Source organism: Nannospalax galili, unplaced genomic scaffold (genome assembly GCF_000622305.1).
Source record: "Nannospalax galili isolate Female #2095 unplaced genomic scaffold, S.galili_v1.0 scaffold540, whole genome shotgun sequence".
NCBI classification, from domain to species: domain Eukaryota; kingdom Metazoa; phylum Chordata; class Mammalia; order Rodentia; family Spalacidae; genus Nannospalax; species Nannospalax galili.
The window spans coordinates 2,788,133-2,815,488 of NW_008348613.1; the positions used below are offsets into that span (position 1 = coordinate 2,788,133).

Genomic DNA, 27,356 nt, shown 5'->3' on the forward strand with positions numbered 1-27,356 from the left:
AAAACATCAAAATACTGTGTTTCAGAATATAAAACGTGTTCTCAGAGCTCTTCAGAATATTTATTGACAATGTTCATTACATTTTTCATTTTTCCTTGAGAAAATTTTACTTTGGAGCAATTAATATCCTTAATGTTCTATCATCTATTTTAAAATTGTAAAGCAAAAAAACAGAAGACCAGATATTATCACTTGTTTTCTGAGAGTTGTGGAAGTTTGACATGTTTTCCAGGTAATCAAAAGTAGGGCATGAGGGCCACACTTAAATCCCTTTATTAATTAATATTTGATCTTTACAATCCTGTCAACAGTTAACACATATCTTCTTTGAACTTCAGTCTCAGTGTATCTTTCCATATGCCTGTGGAAATTTGTAGAAATACTGAATAATGAACAGAAATATAGTTCATAATTTTTGAAATGTATCATTCTATCTAAATGTCCCATTGTGCATAAGATGATGAATCAATTTATGCTTCATATTTATACTAATTCTATTTTGGAATAACAGTAAAGAGTAATTGTACAACTTAAAGTTCTTCTTTATTCTTTTAAGTGCTTTTAAATACACATATATTCTAAGATCTCCAGAGATGAATATTAGGCAGGAATTTCTGATTTCTTTCAATATCTCTGTCACTGACAAAAGTAGGTGCAATAACTCCAAGGGAAAATAACATTTACATAAAACTTAGTTAATTAGCCATGGTTCAGTCAAAAGCTTCCTGTGGTGGTAGTGTTTGGGTCTACGAGTCATGGAGACATATCATGACTTATTTCTTGGGTAGGAATACATGAGCTACAGGCATAGAGGGATATACACTTAAAATAGTGAAATATTGCATATTCCTTCATTTTCTTGCCCCCTTCTTCTTCTTCCTCTCTCTCTCCCTCTCTCTCTCTCTCTCTCTCTCTCTCTCTCTCCTTTTTTCATTAATGATGGAAACTGAATTCAGGCATTAGGTATAATAAACAAGCACTTGTTCACTGAACTGTCTGAATCTTAGTCCTAGAACACTGATGTTTCCTGCTTACCTTTAAAACTGTAGTCTCTATATCAATGAACAGCATACAGTAGGCATCCAAGAAATGTTAGAAAGAATGAATAAATGCCCATCACCTCATCCAATTCAGCCACGCTGTAAGATAGGTACTGTTGTCATTCTCAGTGAAGATGGGAGAACTAAAGCTTTAGGGGTTTTGATGCATTTTCAGGGGTTAAGCAGCCACTAAGTCACAGAACCTGGATTCTTAGCCATTTTACATATAACTTCAAGGAAAAAAAATGTTAATTACAATTAATACCTGGTATTACAACAAAACACACAATAAAAATTTTCCTGCAGGAGAAGAGGAAAATTCCTGCTGTACCAAATGGAACAGCAGCTCATGGGGAAGCTGAGCCACATGGAGGACATAGTGGACCTGAACTCCAGCGAACTGGAAGGTTAGTGAAAACTACTTGTATAGGACTTGAAAGATAAAATGGTATGTCATTCTTATCTTAAGGAACTGCTATTTAGTGATCTAATTTATTTTATATGTTTAATAACTACTCTTTGTGAGCGAAATGCCAATTAATTTTATTTCTCTGAAGTTAGTAATGACTGTCATTACTATTAAAACAGTGGATACACCATTTCATTTTATCTTAGTCTTTCATTTCACTGTGCATAAAATACATTCACAGTGTCTTAGAACAAATAAGAAAACTGTCAGTTGACTTGCAAAACAGCTTGTTGAAAGCTTCAGGTTCAAGACAGAAATAAAACTAAATACCAGGAATTAAGTCTTATAGACCTTATCTCATAAATGCAAGTAGGATGTATATAATGGTATTTTTATTATTATGCCTGTGATTTGAAAGAAGTATATGATTTATTTTTCTAATCACACATCTTTGAAGAGATGAAAGCTTCAATTTATTTCATAAAATGTTTTTATGGGTTTCTGACAGTTTGTCTCTCTACAAGCAATGTGTGAGGAGAAAATCAGAAACCCTTGGGTGGATCTCTCTTTAGGGAATTTGTATGTACAGCCTCATTATAATTAAAGACAATTGCCAAGACTTTGCCTCTCCCCTCAGAGCCATTTCCTGTACCTCTGGCAATATGCCCTCTAAGCTGACTTTCCAGTTCCTGGAGTGCTACATTTGAATTTTTCCTGTGTGGTTTTTGTTTTTGCTTTTGTTTTTTTCCTTTATCTATATGTCTCTGAGGAAATGTCCTTTAACATCTTCCCCTGGTATGATACTAATTTTAGATGGTTCAAGTTTTTCCTTCGGCATTCACTGGAAGCCTTATGACTCATTCTGTTTACGGTCATACTTTCAAATGCAATCTTTTCATTTTTGGTGGTATTGTTTTCCTTTCTCTCTCAGGTGTAAACATGCCACATAGCTTAGATTTTTTTCAAGTTCACATTTCCTTACTGCTTCCTAAATCCTCCCAGGTCACCAATATCCGGTATCTTCGCTTCTCCAGAGTTCTTCCACAGATTCTGTTGCTGACATGACTTGAAGTACCCATTACTCATCCGCTCTCCAGGAGTTGCTGGTGCACATCTGGGCTGCTCTTGCACTGTTCTGTAATGAACTCCCACTTCTGGATTTAGATTTTTACTGATAAAGCACTTTTGTTACACAGTTATATAACAACTATCTAGACTAATGTATGTTCTAATAAGTGATTAGAAAGCAGTAGTATAAAATAAAATGCTAACAAAATTTTAAAGATTAATTACTAAATGATAGTTCATAACCACTTCAATTTATTCTTACACCTAGGTAGGATATAAGTCATAAATGAATGCATATGCTAGTAGAATAAAGTATTTTAATTGTGACTTTGACAAGGTGACTTATTATTCAGAAATAAAAAGCATTCAACATTAAAAATATGCATATGTTTTGACAAACACAGGAAGAGGGGTGCAAGCTGAGATTTATGTATGTAAAAATTATATGTGTTCTCTGGAAATTTCTCCTGAGTTTCAAATATTTATTTTTCTTGTTTGTTTTTTCAACCCTTCCTGGTAGAAGCAATTACTAGGCAAATGGTGTTCTATACTAACATAATAGTCAGATAGTTACTAATAGGTAATTCTTATGTCTCCATCTAACTGGGGGTACTAAAAATAGCAGTGAAGGGCAGGACAGATGGTTGAGTGGGTAAGGGTCCTTGCCACCAAACCTAACCACCTGAGTTCCATCCCCAGAGTCCACATGGTAAAGGAGAGAGCCCACATCCACAAGTTATCCTGACCTGACCTGACTAGTGAGCTGTGACTTGTGGATCTTCCTTCCACAAGACCAACTGATATATACATATATATATATATATATATATATATATATATATATATATATATGTGTGTGTGTGTGTGTATCTTTTTGAGACAGGGTCTCCCTGTAACCCCAGCTGGCCTGGAGCTCACTATGTAGACCAGGTTGGTCTTAAAATCACAGTGATCTGCCTGCCTCTGCCTCCCAAGTGCTGGGATTCAAGGCATGTGCCACCATGCCCAGCATTTTTCCTATGTATATTTTCAAGGCCAGTTTGAATTTAGTTCTTAAGGGACAGATTGTTTTGGAGACTAAGATTCCCAAATAAATACCCCTATTCATAAAAAATAACAAAAGTTTAATATTTTTATATGATTCATGAATATTCAAAATGGTAGCAGAACTTTGGAACATTGTAGGTTTTGTTTTTGTTTTATGTGTTTGTTTTGCTTTTATCAAATAAGGTCTTGCTATATAGCTCAGGTTGTCCACAAACCCACAATCTTTCTGTTTCCTGCCTCTGGAGTGCAGGGATTATTGGCATGTTCCATCATGTCCAACTTAAAAAAAATCATTAATTTCCATGTAGTAACTTTATTGTAGTCTTTAAGATCACATCTTTCTTACTTTCAGAAAAAAGAACTTTCAATGTCAAACGCTAAATCTGAACATTTTCAGATGTTTAAATAATGAGAATACCTGTTTTTTCATGTTCTCATTCCTAATAGGTTGAAAACTTTTGTCCTCAAATTTTAACAACCGTGTCACAATTTAATGCTCCTGGACCAAAGAAAAAATTTCTTCTAAGCATTCAGTGTGTTTATTTTTCAGATTTCAAATAAGTGAATTATTTCAAGAAAAGTCATTAATATCTTGTGTTACAATGTGTATAGGCAATACTAGATCAAAATAACATTTATATAGTTTGGTTATTATTGGGTTAGCCTCTTAGCATCCTAAGAATAAAAACAACCTTCGAGCCTATCTGTCCCTGATATAGCTGTTATTCATATAGCCATTTAGATGTCTTGTTGAAACAATATATTTTGAGGGACTTTTATTTTTTCAGGACTAGGTAACTGGAGCCTTTATTAGACACTGCTTTATTTTCCCTAGGATGATGTTTACTTTGGGCATGCACACAAGTCAGTTATCTCTCCATCCCTTACTTTCTGCTCTGCTAGAGATGCAAACAATTGGAAAATACTTCCAAGATTAAGAATGGTAGGCCCGAGTTAGATGTAAGTTAATAAAGAAATGGCACAGAGACCCGAGTACTCCATGAATCACGTTATTTGAAATTTGATTGATAACCACCTCTGAATCTTATTTGAGAAAACCTGAGATTCTTGTTGGCACAATATTTGGGATATCAGAGTGGCTTAAAGCTGTTCTTGTAGATCATAATATTGAAACATGGCAGGTTAATATGGGTCTCACTTCTGCTGATGGAAAACATTACTGTGACCTGGTAACAGAGAAAATGAGCATTTTGACTTATGTGGGATTTTTTTTTAATCTTTGAGTTTCACTATTGTTGTATTTCCCCCTGTGTTTTAGGATTTTTGGGGGACTTATATTAGATATCAAAAGAAAAGCTCCATTCTTCTGGAGTGACTTTAGAGATGCCTTCAGCCTGCAATGCTTAGCATCTTTCCTGTTTCTCTACTGTGCCTGTATGTCTCCTGTCATCACATTTGGAGGACTACTGGGAGAAGCAACTGAAGGGCGTATAGTACGTATTATATTTTTTCACTGAAGTTTTGAAACTTAATCTAGTTTTAAGATTTATAGGTATAAAAATGAGAATTTCATTTTGGATTGTGTTATGAAGAGAGATTAATACATGGTCCAGCAGATAAACTTCCTGTGAATTTCCTAGAGGCCAGGTAGAACTGACAAGCTGAGAATGGAATGTCTCAGAAATATTCATTCCGAGTCTTATACAAAGCTGTGGCTTGATACCTTACCCCTTGATTTTTCAGGTTTTAAATAAGTGAATTATTTCAAGAAAAGTCATTAATATCTTGTGTTACAATGTGTATAGGCAATACTAGATCAAAGTAACATTTATATTGTTTGATTATTATTGGGTTAGCCTCTTAGCTTCCTAGTAATAAAAACAACCTTGGAGCCTATCTGTCCCTGATATTGCTGTTATTCATATAGCCATTTAAATGTCTTGTTGAAACAATATGTATTAAGGGCTTTTTTTTTTTTTTAGAAGGACTAGGTAACTGGAGCCTTTGTTAGACCCTGTTTTATTTTCTCTAGGATGATGTTCCCTTTGGGCATGCACACAAGCCAGTTATCTAGGTCAATTTTACATTCAGTCCATTTCTCATGTATTAGAACCATGTTTTTGTCCAGATGCTAATTCTGAACATATTTAAACATTTTGTAAATCAACAGAAAAGTGAGGCAGAAAATGAAGAAGATGATTCCTATTTACCGTCCTTAATTTTCTGCTCTTGTTGGCCATTTTCCCATCCTTGTTTCTCATGTCCTGCCCAGGATTACTAGGTATGATACAGGAAAGAGAATAAAAGAAAACAGAACAACTGACTAGGGTATTTTAAATGTTTCTACTTATTACAGAAATGGCTATCTAGAGAGCTTAGGTAATGGATCCATTCATATCTTTTCACAGAGTGCAATCGAATCCCTCTTTGGAGCATCCATGACAGGGATAGCCTATTCTCTTTTTGGTGGACAGCCCCTTACCATATTAGGCAGCACAGGACCTGTTTTGGTGTTTGAAAAGATTTTGTTTAAGTTTTGCAAGTAAGTATTATTATTCTTAGCTGTTATCCCTTCTCTCACTACCGTTTTATTCTTTCAGTATCACTTTTGAAGATCTGTGGGGAGAGGTGAAATTCACTGATTTGATTCAGTTTTTTATTATTTTTCCCTTAACGGAAATGAAGGAAAAGGTCAAAGATTGTACATATTTTATGTAATATTTATAACAAACAAAATTCAGTTCGAAGACGAGTTTATAAACTCATGGGATATGAAGTTATTGGCTTTCACTTCCTGAATTAGACGTATTTCCACTCATTTAAATGGTAGCAAGCTGTACAGTGACTGTCTTCCCATACTTTCTTTTCTCTCCCAGAGAATATGGGCTGTCATACCTGTCTCTACGAGCTAGTATTGGACTGTGGACAGCAACGCTATGCATCATACTTGTGGCCACTGATGCAAGTTCCCTTGTCTGCTATATCACCCGGTTTACTGAAGAAGCTTTTGCTTCTCTTATTTGCATCATTTTCATTTATGAAGCCCTAGAGAAACTGTTTGAACTCAGTGAAGCATATCCAATCAATATGCATAATGATTTGGAACTGCTGACACAATACTCGTAAGTACTATTTCTTCTCTTGGCTTTGGAGCTTTTCTTTTTACAACTATTGCTATTGTTATAAGAAATACGAACACCTTACTCTGTGAAGAGTGGGCCTTAAGTTGATTCCTGACCTTCATTCTGGATTTTTAGAGCTGAATAGGAGTTTAAAAGCCATCTAATCAGCCACACATCTGATTCTTGGGTTCTCATTACAGCATCTCTGCCAAGAATATCTTTCTAAAGCTCTATTTGTCAAGTGTTCCATAAAATAAATTCCCAATTAAGTAAGTAAATTTCAACATAGATTGATTTTTGCTTTTATAAAATATGTCATTTTGGTCTTCTTTTAAGCTCCTTATAACCCAGGAAGTATAGATATTAAAATATGAGATTTCATATTTAAAGGAGTGGGAAAAAGAAGCTCACTGAATCTAAGCTATATTCAGTTGGTATTTGAAAGTGTGACAAAGCATAGATGGAAAATCAACAAGTTTAAGTTTAATTTTGCTTTTGGATGTTTGTAATAAGAATATTTAGGTATGGACTGCTGAAGGAGATATTCCAGTTCAAGATTGAAGACGAGACTGGATCTTTTGATTTTCTAGATTTTGTGTGCCATCAGTAGCAGATTTATCTAACGCTGTATCTGTAGTGTATATATGGTCATGGAATTATGATTTTACTTAATTTCAGAAATTTTTGGTTGCATTTACAGATAGAAGTTCAAATATTTCATCCATATGCTCTTCACAAGACAATAATAATCTCTATTCCAACTACCAGTGTTTTTCCTATACATTGCTTAGATGTGGCCACAAAAATTTTAAATCTTTCTTTATTACTAGAAATTCAATGTCAAAATTACATTAAAGTGTTCCTTATAATCTTTAAGAGTGATATAATGATACAATGTTGAAAGCAATGTGATTCTTAGTAGTTAAATTTTATTTTGACCTCTAGAGAAAACTTAATACAAAGTACTCCTATTTGAGGGCAAGAAAATTCAAAGTTTAAATGTAAAATAACTTTCCCAAGTGTGTGTAGGTCATTTAGGTGTCAAAAAAAAAAAAAAAAAAAAAAAAAAAAGGGAAAGGCCTGGGGACTGGGGTGGCAGGGAGCTGCGTTTACAGGGATCAGGAGATTTCTGGTAAGAAAGAATTATGCATGTTTGAAATGAGGAAATCAAAAAAGAGAGAATCAAGTCACAGAGATGTGGGAGAGTCTAAGGCCATACCCTCTGAATGTGTCCAGTCTTGTCAGACCTTGAAAGCTAAGCATGGTCCAGGTCCAGCCTGGTTAATACTTGGATGGGAGCTCTGGAAGACAAGATGAATAAACATGAGGTTAGAGCCTTCAAGGAGTCAAAATGATGAAACAATAGGGTTAAATAAGACCAATGCCAAGAGGCTAGTCTGAGAGTAAGGAGCTTAGTATGTCATGATCCCCGATATCATGATGACCACAAGGAGTGGCCAAGGTTCTGATTTCTCCATGTTTCCATCCTTGTTCTTAAAAGTGAATCATTTTGGGGCTGGAGAGATGGCTCAGCAGTTAAGAGCACTGACTGCTCTTGCGGAAGACCCAGGTCGATTCCCAGCACCCACATGGAGGCTACGAACCATCCTTAACTCCAGTTCCAGGAAAATCTGAAGCCCTCTTCTGACCTCCACGGCATTGCATGACATGGGTGCACTCACATACATGCAGACAATACACTTAGATACGTAAAATAAAAATAATAAAATACTAAAAATAAAAGTGAAGCCTTTTTAAAAATTTTTTATTTATTATTTTTATGTTATGTGTCTGAGTGTATTGCCTGCATGTGTGTGAGTGCACCTGGACCGTGTAACACCATGGAGGTCAGAAGAGGGCGTCAGATTCCCCTGGAACTGGAGTTAAGGACGGTTCGTAGCCTCCATGTGGGTGCTGGGAATCAAACCTGGGTCCCTTGCAAGAGCAGTCAGTGCTCTTAAACATTGAGCCATCTCTCCAGCTCCCAAAATGAATCATTTCAAAAAAATGTTTTCATTAGCCTATAAACAATTAGCCTATAAACCACAGCATTTCATACATGATTTTTGTTGTTCTCCCCACTCTTCTCCACCACCCCTGTGCTCCTGTGCTCTTCTACCCAAGTAACCTCCTTTCCTCTTTCATGTCCATTCCCCACTCCATTAACACCTCTGCTTCCCCCCTCCCTTGGTCCCCTTTCTAGTTATATAGCCCCCCTCCCAAGCTAGGTTCTCCATACAGGTGAGAACATAAAAAGGGGTCTTCACAGTCCAAGTTGTTCTTGGAGCAGTGCAGGCTTCCGAAACTCTGAAACCTCATGTGAATACTGACCATGAATGTGTGCTGACCTCTGTCCCATTGTCCACATGCCCCCCTTTGCTAAAGTTGGGGAGATAGGAGAAGCAGAAAGGCTGCCTCAACATGATGGACAATGAAATTTTAGTGTTCTTTGGCTCCTGAAATGAGCATAACAGAAGCTGAATGGCAGTCTTCCAGGGACATAGAGTGCTGACCAGATGCCATGACTGCTCTATCTCCTTTTTTTGGTTTTTACATTATTATTGTCTGGTATATGTATCCCAATTTGAACATGCCTGCCCATTGAATGGCTCTAAATTCTACCATTGAGAATTTACTTTATGAATTGAACAGGTTTCTATAGGTATGCAAGCATTTTGTCAAGTATTGTCATTACTTGTTTCTTAGGGAAGCAAAATCAATCTTTTTTTTTTCTTGTTATATATAGTGTGCGTTTAGTTATGGGCATTAAATAAACTAAGTAAGTTACAGCTAAGTGCAGCTTTTTTTGTATTAATGTTTTATATACTCTCTCTGTTTCATGAAGTCCATATGACATTGTGATGATTTTCTTAGTCTTATCACTGTGGCCATTTCATATGCGTTAGTGTTAAAGGGTTATGATATTGATTCCCACCTATAGTTTCCTGCTTTAGATGTTGGCTTCATGCTTTCTCAGGTTTCAATGTAAAAGTTCCTATAAAATATTATAGCTTGGACATACTATGTCTAAGATTTTGCAAACTGATGTTCCTGTGCATGTCATAATGTGCCATATGTTATATTCATGTAGAAGATATGGGGTAAAACCATGCATTCTTACGTTCTACATTTCAAATATATTTTGTATTGGGGCCTTCCATATTCAGATTTCCAATCCCAAATAACAAAATGTCTTTATTTTAGAAAAACAACAAGAACAACAAAAGTTTCCTAGCTCTTCTGTCCTCTTAACCTCACAAAGTGGTAATGTGTAAACTTCACATTTGAAAACACACTTTCCTTTTATTGTGCTAAGGGCAAATGCCAAGAACCTGTTTAGTTTTGAGCATCTATTACACGGGAAGATCAAATTGAATATGTCAAATTAGCAGTAAGTAATGAGTTTGAGGGGATAATAATTCCTGCTTGCTTTGATTTTAAGGAATGATGAAAGTAGAATATTTTGTGATAGTTATATAACATGGAATATGTCTTTAGTATATAATGGAGTTCTAAAGGATGGCTACTTAAAGAATGATTAAGAATGCAGAAATACATGTGATAAGAAAGCAGAAGGTGGGTGATCTTGGAAGAAAGTTGGAAACTAGCTAGATGGGGCCAATGGGCAAAGGGGAAGGCAGTGGGGGAGAGAAATAAATGAGAGCAAAATATAATTACATGAACTTATGAAAATACTATAGTCAATCCCATTACTTTGTATGATAACCAAAACCTAGTTTAAATGAGCTATCAGTAAATCCATCACTTAATAAAGGATGAATGAATGCCTTGCAAATGCTTGGGTTAAAGCAAAGTACAAAGTCTATTACTCTAGTTTTTCTTGTATATATAGAGTAGAGTTAGAAAGGTGGGGGTGAAGATGGGGAAGGGGTGTGAATATGATCAAAATATATAAAAATTTCAAAAAGGCAATAAAATAAAAAAGATCCTTCTAAGCTGCTAAAGAAGGGATCTTGCTATTAAGTGATAAGAAATATTTTTGGTTTTGATTTTGCCGTCTCATTTTTGTTTACTACAATTCTTTCTCTAGTCTCTTACATATAACCAAAGATAGTGTTTAAAAAATTTTTAATATTACTGACTGATATTATACTCAGTGTCTTCATTAATCAACTAGATTTGAGTCTTCTTTAAATTTTAAAAAGTAAAGTAACAATCTTATCCCTTATAATCTTAGTATAATGTTATGAATATGGTTAAGTCATAGTTAGTGCACCTTGATTAATTGAACATGTTGCAAAATAATTGTTATCCCCTTACCAAATTTATTTGACAAGTAAAGAAAATTAGCTTGATTCCATTATTTTTAGACTTGCTTTTAAAGATTTAATCCACAAATTTTGAATAAATGTGACACACTATAATAATCTTAATACATATAGAAGAGTTAAAATCTGGATTCAAAACTTTGTTCTGATTGAAAAATTAGCCAAAATGTTGACATGGTGGAAAATCATGTGGACATGCATGAAGTAGGATGTCAGCTTACAGAAGAAATCTAGATATTGATCAGAAATGCAGGGAAAAAGACAATGAAGGATGCTTTCATAGTTCATTCATCAATTAGAACTTATTAACCATAAAATAAGGAGGAAAACAGATTAGAGAAACTGCATTATTACTTTTATGATCACTTTTTTCTATATACCATTCAACAAATTTATCCAGAATTAATATTTTCATGTGTTTCTTTGAGTAATCTCTGTGTGCTTCCACCAGATTAATCTCCACAATAGCAGGGCCAGGTTGGACTTTTGTATCTACTGTCTCTATGAAGTGCTTGGCAAATATCATGTCAATTGTTCATATTTTTATGTTCATTCCTTTTTTTTTTGAGAATTAGGTGCATGTATACAATGAAGTATGATCATACCCTCTCCCTCTCCCCTCCAACTCCCCATATCCCTCCAACAGCTTCCCCTCCAGACACCATGTCCTCTTTTTTAATAGCCCACTAACTCCAAATAGTGTTGTTTCTTACAACTGATAGGCACAATTGATGTAAAGATTTTCCACTCTAAAATAAGTATTGTCTGATACATTAAAATGAAATTAATAAAGCTATAGGCACTCAATAAATGATTATTCAATAAATAAATATCTAATACTTGATTTTTAACATGTACGGCAGAACACATGAGGTCTGGGGAGGGGGGTCATGGGGGCGTGGATGGGGGAGGTTGTCTAAATTTGATTAAGAACTTTTGTATGAAATTTAAGAAGCTCAGTAAAAATTAAAAAACAATCATAATAACTAAGCAAATTTAAGCTAAGATTTACTTTTGTCACTTTAATGTCTTAATGATATGCATGTGCTTTTGGATAATTTATAGATAATTTTCTCTCAGATCTGGGAGAACAAAAGAAAGAGTAAAATTCAGAGGCTCAGGTGTTGACAGTAGGAAACCCTGAAATGATGGAAAGCTGAGCAGGGTTTCTTCCTCAGCTCCCTGACATTTCTACTAATATCCAAAAAGTGTATGAATGTGGACCTTTCCCTCCAGAAGACAAGTTCTTCTTGACAATACTGAATCAAGCTTTTGCATTGATTCAAATCTTTCTTGAAGAGTCACCTTTTAGGAAAAAAAATGGCCTGACCATTCTGAAAGAGCCTGAGGTTCCCACCTTATCGTCCTCTAAAATCATTTACTTGATTAAATGTTCTTTTCAGCAATTCCTGCTCCTTTCTTGTGACATGCCTTGATATGATGCTGTATTGTTATTAAGCTTTCCACCAACTAAAATGCAAGTCCTTTATTTCAACTGCATTTCCTATCTTGCATTTCCTATAAATGGAATTTAGTTTTAACTTTTTCTATTGTTTGCTACTTTTTAATTGATATATATTCATTGAACATGGTTTTGGGCTTCATAAATACATTGTTTTCATACAATTATATAAGGCACTTTGACCGTATTTTCTCTAAGCAGCCCTACCATCACTTTTCTTTGCCATTTCCACCTACCCTAAGCTGTGCTGCTCCCTAGAGGGTTTTATTTCCACTATCATGTCATATATACATATATGCTGTTATGTATCCATGTAAGATCTCTGTCCCACAAATGAGAGAAAAGATGGAATATTTTTCTTTCTGAGATTGGCTTATTATAATGCTAAATATGATAATCCCCAGTTGCATTCATTTTCCTGCAAATGAAATTTCATTATTTATGACTGAATAAAGATCATAATATGTATCACAAAAAGACTATTTACTTGCTTAATTCTCACTGTCTCTTTAATAAACCATGAAGTTTTCTTGAACGGAATTAGTGTCCCTTCATCTTTGCACTCCAGGGACCCTTGGAGATTAGTAGATATTCGTGCACTTTTGTGAACGGTATCTTTCAAGAATTCATTCTTCATATCCACTTTCAGCCGTTTTCCTTTTCTGTAACTGTAGTTTGAACCTGGATAGAATGATCTTTCTTACTGTCTTGTCAAAGGCAATAAGAAGGGGACAAATTGCATCATTAACCAATATTTAAACAAGGGTTTCTTCATTAAAGATGAGTGGCAGCACATTATGCACCAGATTTTGGAAAGATACAATGACTATTCTTAGAGAGTTCACAGTCTATGAGGTACTGACCCAATTTCTCTTTGCTTCTGAGTTGACCTAGATTTAAGGGTGTATTTTGAGGTATTTAAAGTGAAATTTACTGTTTCAATTCACTTTAAAATACCTCAGCATAGATACTGTGGTAATGTGCATATGCATAGTTCTGCTACAAGAACCTAGTGTCTTGACCTAGACTCTACCTACCATTAAATCAGAGAACCTTTGCTCTAGAAAAGTATGCTACCAGACATGGCCCAGTTGACATTAAGGTTTTGATGAATATCAAAATATAATTTCCTTGACAAAATTACTGTCTTGTTAGTATACTGAAATACAGAGGAAAAAATTAAGGGTATTCAACATATGTGAAACCCCTACTCTTTCTAAAGGAAGATATAAAACTTTTGCCAGTGAACTGTATTGTCTGAAGTTTTAGATATGATACTCCAAGTTTAATTTGCAACCTACCCTGTATCCAGCTATTTTTAGTAACAGATATCAACTAAAATAATTCCAGAGTCATGGATATAGAATATTATCACATTACCTATGAATGAGGTTATCATGAAAGATCAAGTTAAGGCTAAAATTAAAAAGCTGGAGCTTCCATAAGCTGATCAAACAGGCTATAGGAAGTATTTTCACAGTATTTTCAGGAAAAGTTTGTTGAATGCATATCTGAATGTGTTAATGAAAAAAATAGCATTCTTTATTTTGCTTCTCTAAGCATAATTTGCTTTATAGTTTGTTGATTTTTCTGTTTTTTAACATTTATTCCAATAGGTGGACTTTTCAATTTCTTTAAACTTCATTCTAAACTACTGAAATTCATAGTTAAGAAAAGCAGTTTGAATAGCTATCAGAGTTGTTTTCTGAAGCAAGTCTTCATTTAAAACATGTTTTTCCAGGGGCTAGGGAAATGGTTTAGTGGGCAAGATCACTTACTCTGCAAAAATAAGGACCTAAGTTAAAATTTCCAGCATCTACCTAAAAAAGCCAGGCATAATTGCACATAACTATAACCCCATAAGGGGGTAGGGAGGTGGATCCTGAAAGCTCAATGTCTAACAAGTTTAACTGAACATGTGGGCTTCAGGTTCAGTGAATGACCTTGTCTCAAGGTAGTAAGGTGGAAAGAGATGCAGGAGGACCCTCAATATCCTGCTTTGGTCTCTGCATGTGTGCCTTCCACATGCATATGCACACACACACACACACACACACACGCACACACACACACACACACACACACACACACACACACTGAGTTTCCTCACTGGAATTTTATAGCCCTAAAGCTCACTGTAAATGAAATGTATAATAAACAATAAAGGCTTTTAGCTTCTGATAAGGAGAAAGAAATGTAGCTCTAAGAGGTCATGAATCATTATTTTAGCAATTATCTAAGAAATTATTCCTAAAGTATCAGTTAAAATAAGTTTAGCTCTCTCTAAAAGTTTTTATTTCAAGAAAGTTAGTGACAGTTTTTTAAGTTCCTCTGAATACTTCACTTTATTTTTACTGAAATTTTGTGAATCAGATAATATCTGCTTAATGAAATGTTATTTATGACTTGCCAATAATCAAATGAAGCATAATAGAATAGAGCACATTTTCTCCAGTATAATGCTTTTTCTAATTAGATGACATGATCTTTGTACCATTCAACTTTATCTTCCTGTTGAGCATATTGCTATGAATTCCATATAAAATTAATATAATGACAGTATTGGCAATTTGTATATGGTTTAATAATTTTCCTCAAGATAACTGCCATTGTTGAGCAATTCTGAGCAAATCATTTTGGTTCATGTAATGTGTAATGCACTGTTCATTCATTCATCACAGCTTTGCTAGATATTTTAAGTGTCACTACTACTTACTTTGTGATATTAGTTATGCTTAGAGGCTTTGCTAATAACCCATATTAGTAAAAGAAATGCTTCCTTTTAACTATGGAAATTAACACATTAATTCCTCTGAACACAATACTTCTAAGATATTTATTAAAGCAGCCAAATTTAGGTAGTTTAGCAAGTTTCCTGTCTATAAATTTCATTCTTGATAATATAAGGTGTTCAGCTTAAACATTTTACAGTCATTACTTACCATATAGGAAAATTTCAAGTAGAAAAGTATATATACATGTATGTATATATATTTGCATATATGTGTGTATAAATATCAGGTAAAAGAAGAGTCTCACTTTATAAAAACCCTATATGGTCATATTTCTCAGTTGTAGGCAAAACTTTTCTTATATAATACTCCCAAATTATTAATCTATCTGAGAGAGACTATTCAAATATTATGTGAGGTATCACAAAATATGTTTTGTAATGAGCTGTCATTCTTAATCTCAGTGAAGTTTTTGTCCTTTTTTTGAGACAAGGTCTCCCTGTAGTTCCAGCTGGCCTGGAACTCACTGTATAGACCAGATTGGGATTGATCTCACAGAGATCTGTCCCCCTTCAGCTTTTCAAGTACCAGGATTAAAGTCACATGCCATCACTGCTATCTTGGTCAGGTATTTTTGCTCATACTTACCCCATAAGTAACTCATTCTTATTATTGCATAGGGTACCTGCTGTCCTCATACTCTATTAGAACTTTCTCTGAAGATCAGTAACTAGAAGGTAATTTTATTGTAAGAATTTTGCATTTTGATATCTAAATAAATAATATGTGCAGTGTTTTCAGTTATAACAGTTGAATTTTAGGTGGATAACAGGAATATTCTTCTGCACTCTGCAATTATATAACTCAACCTTCTTGGATGCATTGTGCCCTCCTTCATTTATATATTGAGTCCCTACCCTCAATACCTCAGCATGTGGTTGTTTGTAAATAGGGTCTTGAAAAATGTTAGATGAGTTCATGTGGTGGTGGTGGTAGTGGTGGGAAGGTTGTCCTAAAATAATCTTACTGTAGAAATTTGGATAGCAAAACACTATAGATGTTTCTGCACATAGAAAAGACGATGTGCGGACACAGCAAGAGGGCAACCATCTCCAAAGCAAGGAGAGAGGCTGCAAGGAAACAAACGCTACCAGTATCTTGATCTTGGATTTCTAAAATTCCAGAAGTATAAAAAAATAAGTTTATTCTGGTTAAGCAACACAGCCTGTGTATTTTGCTCAGTCAGGCCTCACAAACACACTAAATAAAAGCTTGTCATTGAGCCCTGCTACTTTTAGTTGTTATAAAGCAGCTCATTCAAGTTTTGTCTCCTGAGTTACTGACAAGCCCATCCTTTAAGCTGTTCAGGCTAATAAGCATGCATTTATTCATCACTATTTTATTTTATGTATCTCTATGTCTTAGAAAATCTTAATGGCTCCATAAATAGAATTTATATCCTGAAGATCAGAAGGGTTTATGGCTTGCTTAAGTGGAAGAATTAGGATAAATCTCAAGACATTTATTATTTCATTGAATACTTTTGACATTGCATTACATTATAGATCACTGGCTTGTTCAGAGTAGTTTAGTGATCAGTATTTGGCATATGTGAATCAAGCATTCCAGGTATGTCTGTAATCCCAGTACTTGAGAGGCTGAGGCAGGATGATCTTGAGTTAGAGATCAGTTCTTAGTTCTTCTATTCAGCAATAAGAAAGATGAAATAATGAAGTTTGCATATAAATGGATGGATCTAGAAACTGTTATACTAAGTGAAGTAACACAGACTCAGAAAAACAAACGACGTATGTTCTTCCTCATTTGTGGCTCCTAGAACCAAATCCTTTAAAATTCCAGCTCATTTTTAATAAGATGATGCTATACAGCAGTCCCTTCTGCATGAAATAACTATCATCATCATGACTTCAGCTGAGCCTGATCACTAAATATAGTGATATAGAAAGATATTGTCTTTAGAGCTGAGCACTCATCTCTTATTCTCAGCATTTGAGTTATGCATCTCAACACTGAGATAACCACTGTTGCCTACAGCAAAAGGAAAGTTCTCTGACCAAATAAGAGGACAACCTGGTCTGTGGGTATAAACATAAACATGTTGAAGGCAGTTTGACAGCATGACCATTTAGCAAAATAACAACAGCAGGTTCTATAATCACTATCATACTTCACCAGTTATGGGCTTTTTACAAGGATTACAGTATCAGGCTTGGAATTCTCTTGTATGGGGTAGGCCTCAAATCTAACCAGAATGTGGTTAGTTACCCCACAATGCTCATGCCACCATTGTACCTGTAGGCACAACCTGCCTGTAGTTCAGTGTATACAGGGTCCATCTCTGTGGGAGGCCACTGTCTTTTCTCCCCTTCAGACTGCATAGCACCTTCTGGCAGGATAAAAGAAAGCCAAAGGGCAAGAAGTTTTCTGTTCATTTTGAGATTGATTTCTTGATATCCTGCAGCCAAAATATGTGCTGTCTTCAGCAATAGGCAGGAACCATCATACATTTCTATGTGTCTTCAATAGAACTTTGAAGCACCTTCTGTACAAAATAATTTAAAATTATTTAAACAACCAATGAACGAGCAAAGTTGGTTGCTATATGCAAGGTACTTGGGTACAAAATGACAGTGCAGTTGGGGGTCCCTGTCTTCATGAACTTATTATTTATTGAAAGAGTTAGACATTGCATATAAATTAATAACTATAGTTGACATAAAGACATAATATGTAAATAGAGTGAGAATATTTTACAAAATTATGTTCTTAAAGGCAAGGAAAAGATGTGCCTATATTAAGAAAAGAAAAAAAATTAAGAATTTAATTTGTACTTTATATTACCTAGTAGTGGTGGTGTCGAACTTGTAAAAATATATTTCCTCATGATGTGATATAGCTACATATCTTAATGATGTCTTAAAGATAAAAGAATAAGTACTTAATGAACCATTTCTAACAATAAAATCCAAAGTATGGAAATAGATGTATTTATAAAGACTTTCCATTGTACTTTGTAAATATTAATCTTACTGGGAACAAATTAAATGTTTAATAAAAGAAGAGTGAGCAAGTAAATTGAATTGATTCATTTAAGAATGATTATTTTGAAATGTAATGTAGCAAGATATAAATCAGTTATATTACAATGGCTGAATAAACAAAATATTTATGCTCATAAACCATGTTGAAAAATATATAAGAAGAACTACTGGGAAAAATTGCTACAAATCATTATTGCTATGGTAGAAAGCTTGAGAGATTTATTTTTATTTTTTATATAAAATAAATATTCTGTGGTGTGGTTTTATTATTTTTACAAATCAAAATATATTTGAATAAAAATTATAAACATTTGTCTTCTACAGATAGATGATTCTATGATTTTGTTCCTTATGTTAATACATAATGTGATACACAGTACTCTTGAGGTCTAATTTAGTCAACAAAAAGGCTTGGAAAAAGTAGAACACAAAGTATCCCTGTTCAGCGCATAGAAGAAAGTACTATTAATAAGCACAGAGACAAAAGGACAGCGTCTGTAGCCTAGTGTCTAGAATTAGTAATAATGCCGAAGGGAGTTCTACGAAATTATGTTTTCCCGAAGACAGCCATAAGTACTTGTATAAGGAAGACTGATCACCTCCATTAGCCTTGCAAAAAAGCAAAGACTTCTGGATGAGGTCATTTAATTATAATGTTTATCTAATCACTCTGTGGCCATTTATACAAACACGATTGCTTGGAGAACTTGCTTTTCTATGGAAAGCAAAGTGTGGCAGAGGACATGTTTTGTAAAAAGTATGCTTAAGTCAAATGACCCAATACCATGTCAAAATTATTGGCATTTTACAGTTTAAAAATTTTATTTTTTAAGAATTTTGTAAGTACTGTATTTACATCATTCTACCATCCCTCTACACATCCCAACTCCTCCCATGTCCTCCATTCCCTCTCAATTTTGTGACTTCTTTAATGTAGAGAAAAAAGTTAGCGTTGAGAAGTGTAGATATTACCCTTTCTTCTGCCTTTTGATTGTTGGATTTCCCAATCTAGGAGCTTGTGATATTCATAATGGCAATAAAAAAACATAGTGATGACACCTAATACCTAATTACTATTTGCTTAACACAGATGTTGTTCCAGAGCTTTTTGCCAGTGTCACTAGAGGCTGTTTTTGGTAAAATTAACAGAATTTTCTCTTAACTCACATTTTATCTCCTTACAATATTAATTTCTTTGCTTTAGGCTTTAGGTTGGATCAAAATAACCTTGACTGAGTTCATACAGAGGGAAGATCTGAAGTATTCTTTTCCCTCATTTTACTCTTGATATATCATTTAGAATATCTCCTTTCCCTGTTTGAGAGCATGAGAACTCAGCATCCATCCTTTTGATCCTCCATGGGTTGGCACAGAGATTTCTCATTTTTTTTTTTTTCTGGTACTCTATGAAGTATTAACTGTAGGTCTCACAAACAATCTATTGCTAGCCACATTCCTGGACCTCGAGATCATTTTTAAACTTCTTAGATAAGCATGAAGCCTCCAAGATCCATCTGCTGAGAGTTTAGGTGTCTACTGTGGAAACTGGAAAAACAATAATCTTCTTAGCTACATATAATGTCTGTGATGTTAAAAATATTTTAAATTTAAAGCATATTTTTTCCAATTTGGAATTGATTTGTGGATGAGAAAAGTCATTAGCCAGAGATTACTGCCAAAGAGGCATAGGTAACTAAATGTGATCTCCAAAATGTGTCCCTCTTGTGAGTTTATGTTTTTTTTAAAAAAAAAATTAATTGAATTTTTGTGTATTTCACATAGAACATCTTTTTTTTTAAACACAGAACATCTTAATCGTCTTTATACCCCCTTCCCCAATGACACCCTTCCATAATCCCCTCCACCATGTGAATTCATACATTATATCATTTATGTTAAGGCCTAGTGTGTCAAATTAGTGTCCCCAAACGTTCCTCAGTGCAAGTTCAACTACTGAAGTCTAGTCAGCCTATCTAGAGTCCCTCACGTTGGAAGATTAGCTCTTCCTTACCCCGCAGTAATCATTTGCCAATATTCTTCAGTTAAGATAGGGGTCGGCTATCCATTTTCCCAGTTCTATGCTGGGTTTTTGTCTGCTTGAGTTTGCATGGGTCTTGTTCATGCTGACATCATTACTGTAGTTTCAAATGAGCAGGGTCCCAAGAGTTTGTAAGGCTCTTTCCATATGGTCATGCACCTCCTCCCAGGATCTTACAGTCTTTTCACTCCCTCTTCTGCAATGAACATCCCTAGAATAATGTAATTTCTTACTATGTGCAAAATATGTATCCTTATATTTACAGACAAATATCCCAGTCACCACTCATCAAAGAAACGTCTCTTTCACCAGACATAGACTATTACAGACTACCAAAACTGGTCACATACAGATATTGTCTGTGAGTTGCCCAAGCCTAAGTGGCACATCTACAATGCAATCTCTACACCTAAGCCTCATAAAACAGAACAAAAGGTAAAGAGAACACTAATGAATAGAGTAATTCTCATTAAGAAGCCACCTCATAAAACAGAGGGCCAGGAACACAAAAGGTTACGAATGGTCAAAGTGTAGAGATTAAGAGTTTGAAAAATGCTAGTCCTTGGTCAGGACTCCTATATTGAACTTCACCCACCCAATGCTCAGAGTTTGCTACTTTTGTGTCAGACTTACAGCTTAGTGCTTTCAGAGTCATTGCTAAAGTTTAAGTGAAAATACAGTGCCAGGAATGCAGGGCCACTTTATGCATTGTCCTTACTAACACAGGGCATTCGCTTCACACACAGCAAGCACCATGACCCCAAGGGATTCTATGCATGGTGAGCGAAATGAATGGAGAAGCCATACCATCAAGTTTATATGGGGCTATGAGAAGCAGGACACTGAGCATCAGGGCTGAGTGGTGGAGGTAGTGTAGCTGCAGGGAGTTTGGAGGGAAAATCTTAAAGAAGAGAGGTCCTGAAAAGCCTGGGAAGAACACATAGTAAAGTATAATAACTTCGTTTGTTCTGGAACCTTCTTAATTTTCTGGCTATCCTCATGGAAATGGCAGCAAATATATCTAGAAGCAGCATATTACAGATGAAAGAGTGGAGCTTTCAGGGTCTAACAGACAATCATTCAAATCCAATCTTGTTAATGTAGACTTGGATAAGTTGTCAAATATTTAGCTTCTTCATTCTATAATATGTTAAAATTAAATAATTAAATTAGAAGCCATAAAAAGTTCCTTCTGCCATGCACATGGTAGCTGTATACATACTGTATCTATATGTATAGATATACAGTAGGTATATAAAGCCGGTACATACACTCATACATTGATATGTGGTGTACTCATATTTCTATTATAACTACCTTTTATCCTTATTGTGTTCCTTCTATAAAACTATTGCCATGTTTTCTCTCTTTTGTACTGCAGTCATTCTTTGGTATCATTGGATAAGTGGTGCAAGGATCCCTTGCAGTTTCCAAAATCTGTAGATCTTCAAGTCCCTCCTATAATACAGTGTAGTAGTTGCATATAGCCCTCACACACTCTCCTGAATCATCTCTATGTCACCTAATACCCAGTGTAATGTAAATGTGAAGAAAATAGCTTTCACCCTGTGTTCTTTAGGAAATAATGACAGAGAAGAAAGTCTGCATGTTTTCAGTTAAGATGGAATTTTTTCTGTATTTTCAATCCGCAGTTGCTTGAAGCTATGGATCTAGAGTGTGTGGTTAGGTAGAGCTCACTACATGTTAGTTTACTTTGAAGGAAAATGAAGAGGACAGTAGGACAAGAGTGGTTTGGACAGTCTAACTACTTGCTTATCGGATAAATGAATGCTGTGTCTAGGGAGAAGGACCTCTCATGTGTATGCGTTCACTACAGTAACAAAAAAATTTTAGTTCAGAAAAGAAATTGTTTTGCCTTTACAGATGTAACTGCATGGAACCGCATAATCCCAGCAATGATACATTGAAGGAATGGAGGGAGTCCAATATTTCTACCTCTGACATAATTTGGGAGAATCTAACTGTGTCAGTAAGTAAAAAATTGTGAAATAAGTTACAATGGTAAGATTTTTAAATATATAAATTTATAAAAGTGATTGTTTGGCTTTAATTTTAAAATATTCCATTTCATATATCTGGCAATAATTTGAATTTTCATTCATTATGAAGAAATTTCTCTTCATAGGCCTGAATTGTTCTGAAAGCTCCCATACACAGAATAAGACTGATGTTAAATACCAGCACTGTTGACCTAAATGAAATCATCCCAGCAGGACTCATTGTGCCTTGCACATGAAAACCCGGGACGCTTCCACTTTGTTCTGCAATGCTGCTGCTCCCACTGTTCAAAATAGGCTGAGGGGAGAGGACAGGAAAATGTTTTACCATGGACACTGAAGTCTAATGAACATGTCCTTTTGTCTTTTGTCTTTTTTTTTTTTTTTTTTCAGAGCTGAGGACCAAACCCAGGGCCTTGCGCTTGTTAGGCAAGCGCTCTACCACTGAGCTAAATCCCCAACCCCATGAACATGTCCTTTTATCAACAAAATTACCATATTTTTCCCAACAGAAATTTCCTCCTTCCATTTTATTCTTAAATCTACTTAAAAAGGCTATAATAATGTATTTTTCTCCTATAGTTAACTCTGTTCCTTTGTTTTATTAGGCATTTCTCTTCTTTGTAATTTCTGTTTTCTCATAGTGAAATTTCTTAATTCTCTTACTCTGATACTAATGTGTTTGTATCGGGTTTGTATCCTTCACTTCTGTCTAATGAAATATTGAAATTTGAAAAACAACCCACAAGTGTTCTGCTTTTAGTAAATACCAAAATCTCTAAGAAGCCCTACTTTCTTTTCAATTCCCTCTAATCACAAGCATTACTATCCAAAACTTCTGCCATATTACCTACCTGTACATGCTGGAATTCCACAGTAGCTATCAACAGAACACTGTAAAAATTCTAGTTCACTTGATCAAACACATATTATTTTAGTAAATGAGTCACTTAGTGGAACATATAAATCTTTTTTGTTATATTAATACTATAAAACTCTAAACATAATTTTAAAACTTTTTATTTTTCTGTGCATTTCATACAATACATTCTTGATCATATTTACAACCTCTCCCTTATCTGCACCTCCATAGTCCCTCTGCCAGATTTCATACATTCTTTCATAAATGTTTAAGCCTTTCAGTCATTTGTGTCCCCAAATGCAATGTGAGTCCATCCACTGGAACCTGGTCAAACTATCTAGCATCATTCCCTTAAAGAATTTTATCTAATCCTTAAAAGATTTTAGGGTTACCTCTTCAGAGTGGGGGAGAGTTAAAGTAACCAAAAGCCCCATAAAAATAAATAAATACAAGAAGAAAGAGTAAATGAAGTTATCAGAAAAAAGTGATGGGGAGATATGGGAGGAGTTGGAGGGGAGGGAGTGGGCATGCATTTGATCAAAACACCTTATATGCATGTGTCAAATTCCCAATAAATTATTAACAACAAAAAAAGAATACCAACTCTCCCTCACCCCGCAGTGATCTACTGCCAATAGTTCCTCAGCTAAGGTTGGGACTTCTTACCCATTTCCCTAGTTCTATGCTGGGTTTTTACCTGTTTGAGTTTGCATGGGTCTTGTGCATGCTGTCACAATTGTTGTAAGTTCATATGAACAAGCTCCCAGCTGCCTGGAAAACTCTATTTTCCACCACCCCTGGTTCTTACAGTCTTTCCACCCACTCTCCCACAATGGTCCATGAGCCCTGGGTGAGGGAGGTTTAATATAGAGTCCTATTCAGGGACACACACTCCACATCCTCTTATTCTCTACATTTTCACCAGTTGTGATTTTCTGTATTAATCACCCTCTGTCGCATGAGAAAGATTTCCTGGTGAGAGCTGAGAGATGCATTAATATTATCTCTGCCCCATTTCATTATGTTCCATCAGCCTGAGGTGTGAAAGGTGCACTGTAGATGTCATTTAGGGCTGGGCATTCTCTGCATTTGACCAGTTGTGGAATTCTGTAATAGTCTTCATCTGTTGCAAAAAGAAGCTTCTTTGATGAGTGGTGAGAGGCACACATGTCTGTGAATATAAGGACACATATTTAGTATTCAGCAGAAAATTACTTTTGTCCAAGGATATGACAGATGTAGTTTTTCTCTAGGATCTATGACCTCTCCATCCATAAGTATTTGGCTATATTTACAGTACCACACATGAGTTCCCTCCGATTGAGTTGGCATTAAGTCCAATAGATAGCTGTTGATTACCCCCAATATAAAATTGTCACTACTAAACCAATAGATACAGTTTGCTGCACAAATATATAGTCATTGTTGTGGTTATTGGACTTTACAGCTGGTTTGAACCAGTGATTGATTTTCCCCCTTAGCAGCTTAGTATCCTTTGATAATATGAGAGCTAGTCTATGGAGAAGAGGCTTCCAGGTCAGTTATAGCTCCATTGCTCCAGTCCTGTGTCTGAAGTATATCCTATCTTCAAAAATAGGATCTCACCTTTAAGTTCTGGAAGGGAATAAAGGGCTATGGCAATAGCTTGTGTTACTGGGGGAGTTTCTTAGACTACACTGACAACTGAAGGTGGGAGGGTGTTCTATCTGGCATTGTGTTTCTTGTATAGCCTTTAGCTATACACATGCACATATGCATATATATGGTCTGTGCATTTTTCAATAGGCTTTTGAACTAATACATTTCCCTCTTGTTTTTCATACCACCTAAGCATTATTTATCTCACCTCTCTCTGTCTCCCCCTGTATATTTCCTCTGCGCCCCATTTTCCCCATTGTCCCCATGATAATACCTATCGCCCACTATCTTCCCCTCTGGAACTTCTTCCCATTTCCTGCCATGGTTTCTTATATAACTCTCCCTCCTCCCTTCCCAATTTATTATCCCCATTTCCCCCTTATAACACCTGTCTCCTACTATTCCCTTCTCTGGAGTTTTTTCTTCCCCTTTACCCCCATGGTTCCTTTCCATTTACCTGGTCACATCAGGGTATATACTAACATTGAAGGATTTGTATCTAAGATCCACAAATGAGAAAGAACATGTGTCATTTCTTTTCCTGAGTCTATGTTACTTCACTTAGTGTAACAGTTTCTAGTTCCATCCATTTACCTACAAATTTCATGATTTCATTTTTCTTTACATCTGAACAGAATTTCATTGTGTAAATGTACCACATTCTCATCTATTTGTTGGTTGAGGGACTTTTAGGTTGTTTCTATTTCTCATCTATTGTGAAAAGAGCAGTAATAAACACGACTGTGCAAATTGTCTCTGCAATTAATGAGTCCTTTGAGTACTGCCAAGGAGTGATATAATTGGATCATATGGTATATTAATTTTGTTTTTTTGAGTTCTCACACTGACTTCCATGGTGGTTGCAACAGTTTGCAATTCCACCAGCAGTGAATGAGGGTTCCCCTTTCCCCTCATGCTCACCAGCATTTAGTGTTATTTGTTCTCTTGTTCTTAGCCCATCTGACTGGAGTTAGATGAAATCTTAAACTGGTTTTGATTTGCATTTCTCTAATTACTGAGGATATTGAATGCTTTTAAGGTGCTTCTTAGCCATTTTTACTTTTGCTTTGAAGAATTCTCTGTTCAGATCCATAGCCCATTTTTTAATTAGCTCATTGGTTAGCTTGTTTCTTTTTTTGAGTTCTTTGTATACTTTAGATATTAGTCCTCTGTCAGATGTGTAGCTGGTGAAGATTTTCTCTCATTCCATGGGCTTTCCCTTCACTTGATTGGTTGTTTCCTTTGCTATACAGAAGCCTTTTAAAATTTAATGAAGTCTCACTTGTCAGTTGGTGACCTTTGTTCCTGAGCAAATGACGTCTGATCTAGAAAGACCTTTCCTTGCACCTATATCTTGTAGGATGCTGCCAGTGTTTTTTCTTATATTTATTTTGGCGTTTCAGTCTTCACACTGAGGACTTTGATACATTTGGATTTGACTTTTGTGCAGGGTGACAGATAAGAATTTAATTTCATTCTTCTACAGGTGGAGATGGAGATCTAGTTTTGCCAGTACCATTTGTTTAAGATGCTGTCTTTCCTCCAGTGTGTGTTCTTAGCACCTTTGTAAAATATCAGGTGGCTGAAATTGCACACACTCTTGTTTGGGCCTTCTAGTTTGTTCTATTGATCTATGTGTCAGCTTTTGTGCCAATATTAGGTTATTTTTTAATGACTATAGCTCTGTAATATAGTTTGAGACCTGGTATGGTAATCCCCCCTGCAATACTCTTTGTGCTCAGGATTTCTTTGGCTATCCAGAATCTTTTGTGATTCTATATGAATTTTAGGATGGATTTTTCTATTTCTGTGAAGAATGTCATGAGGCTTTTGATTGGGATTACATTGAATCTATAAATTGTGTTTGGTTATAATATTACTTCTACCAATCCATGAGCACCAGATGTCTTTCCATCTCCTTGTGTCTTCCTCAATCTCTTTCTTAAAAGATTAAGATTTTCATTGTAGAAGTCTTCAGTGTGTTTGGTTAGCACCTACATGGGGCTAACAACCGTCTGTAACTCCAATTCCAGGGGATCCAACACCTTCTGGCCTCCATAGGCACTGCACAAGTACACTAACATACATGCAGACATAACACACATACACACAAAATAAAATAAATAACTTTTTTTTTAAAGTTCTCTGTTAACATTCTGTGAGAAATTTTCATATTATCTTTCATTAGTTAAAAGTAGATTTTTCAATGAGTAATTGCTATTATTGGCCCAAAACAGACTTATCAGAGGGAATGTTTGGCATATAAAGAAAAACTTTATAATTTTTAAGTCAATGAAGATCAATAAAATTTATCCTATTATGATTTTTTTCCTTAGTGTAGTCATCATTATTATCGAAATATTTCACTAAGAAAGCACTATACTAATGACTGTTATAACTCATTCTATAAAAATAGTGATATAATATTTAATTCACTTATTGTTCACTTGGTATGTACCGCAGTGTTTATTTAGTTGTTATAAAGCTCATGAATACTAATCAATACTTTGCCAACTCAGAAAAGGAGAAGAACCAAAATCAAAGTTTTCTTTGATTCTTTAAAACCTATATGCAGAATGTTAGATATTCAATAAAAGCTTAATAATTT

At 35.2% G+C, this 27,356-nt stretch overlaps 1 protein-coding gene across 1 annotated transcript in view; it reads left to right on the top strand.

The window, feature by feature from the left end:
- The window catches only part of Slc4a10 (solute carrier family 4 member 10), a gene marked incomplete in the record, with an annotated part of 363,623 nt that overhangs the window by 293,652 nt on the left and 42,615 nt on the right, over positions 1-27,356 (top strand). The window contains 5 exon segments of the mRNA XM_008845753.2: positions 1,347-1,447; positions 4,844-5,018; positions 5,934-6,067; positions 6,402-6,647; positions 22,115-22,220. Coding sequence (XP_008843975.1) covers positions 1,347-1,447; positions 4,844-5,018; positions 5,934-6,067; positions 6,402-6,647; positions 22,115-22,220 — 762 coding nt within the window.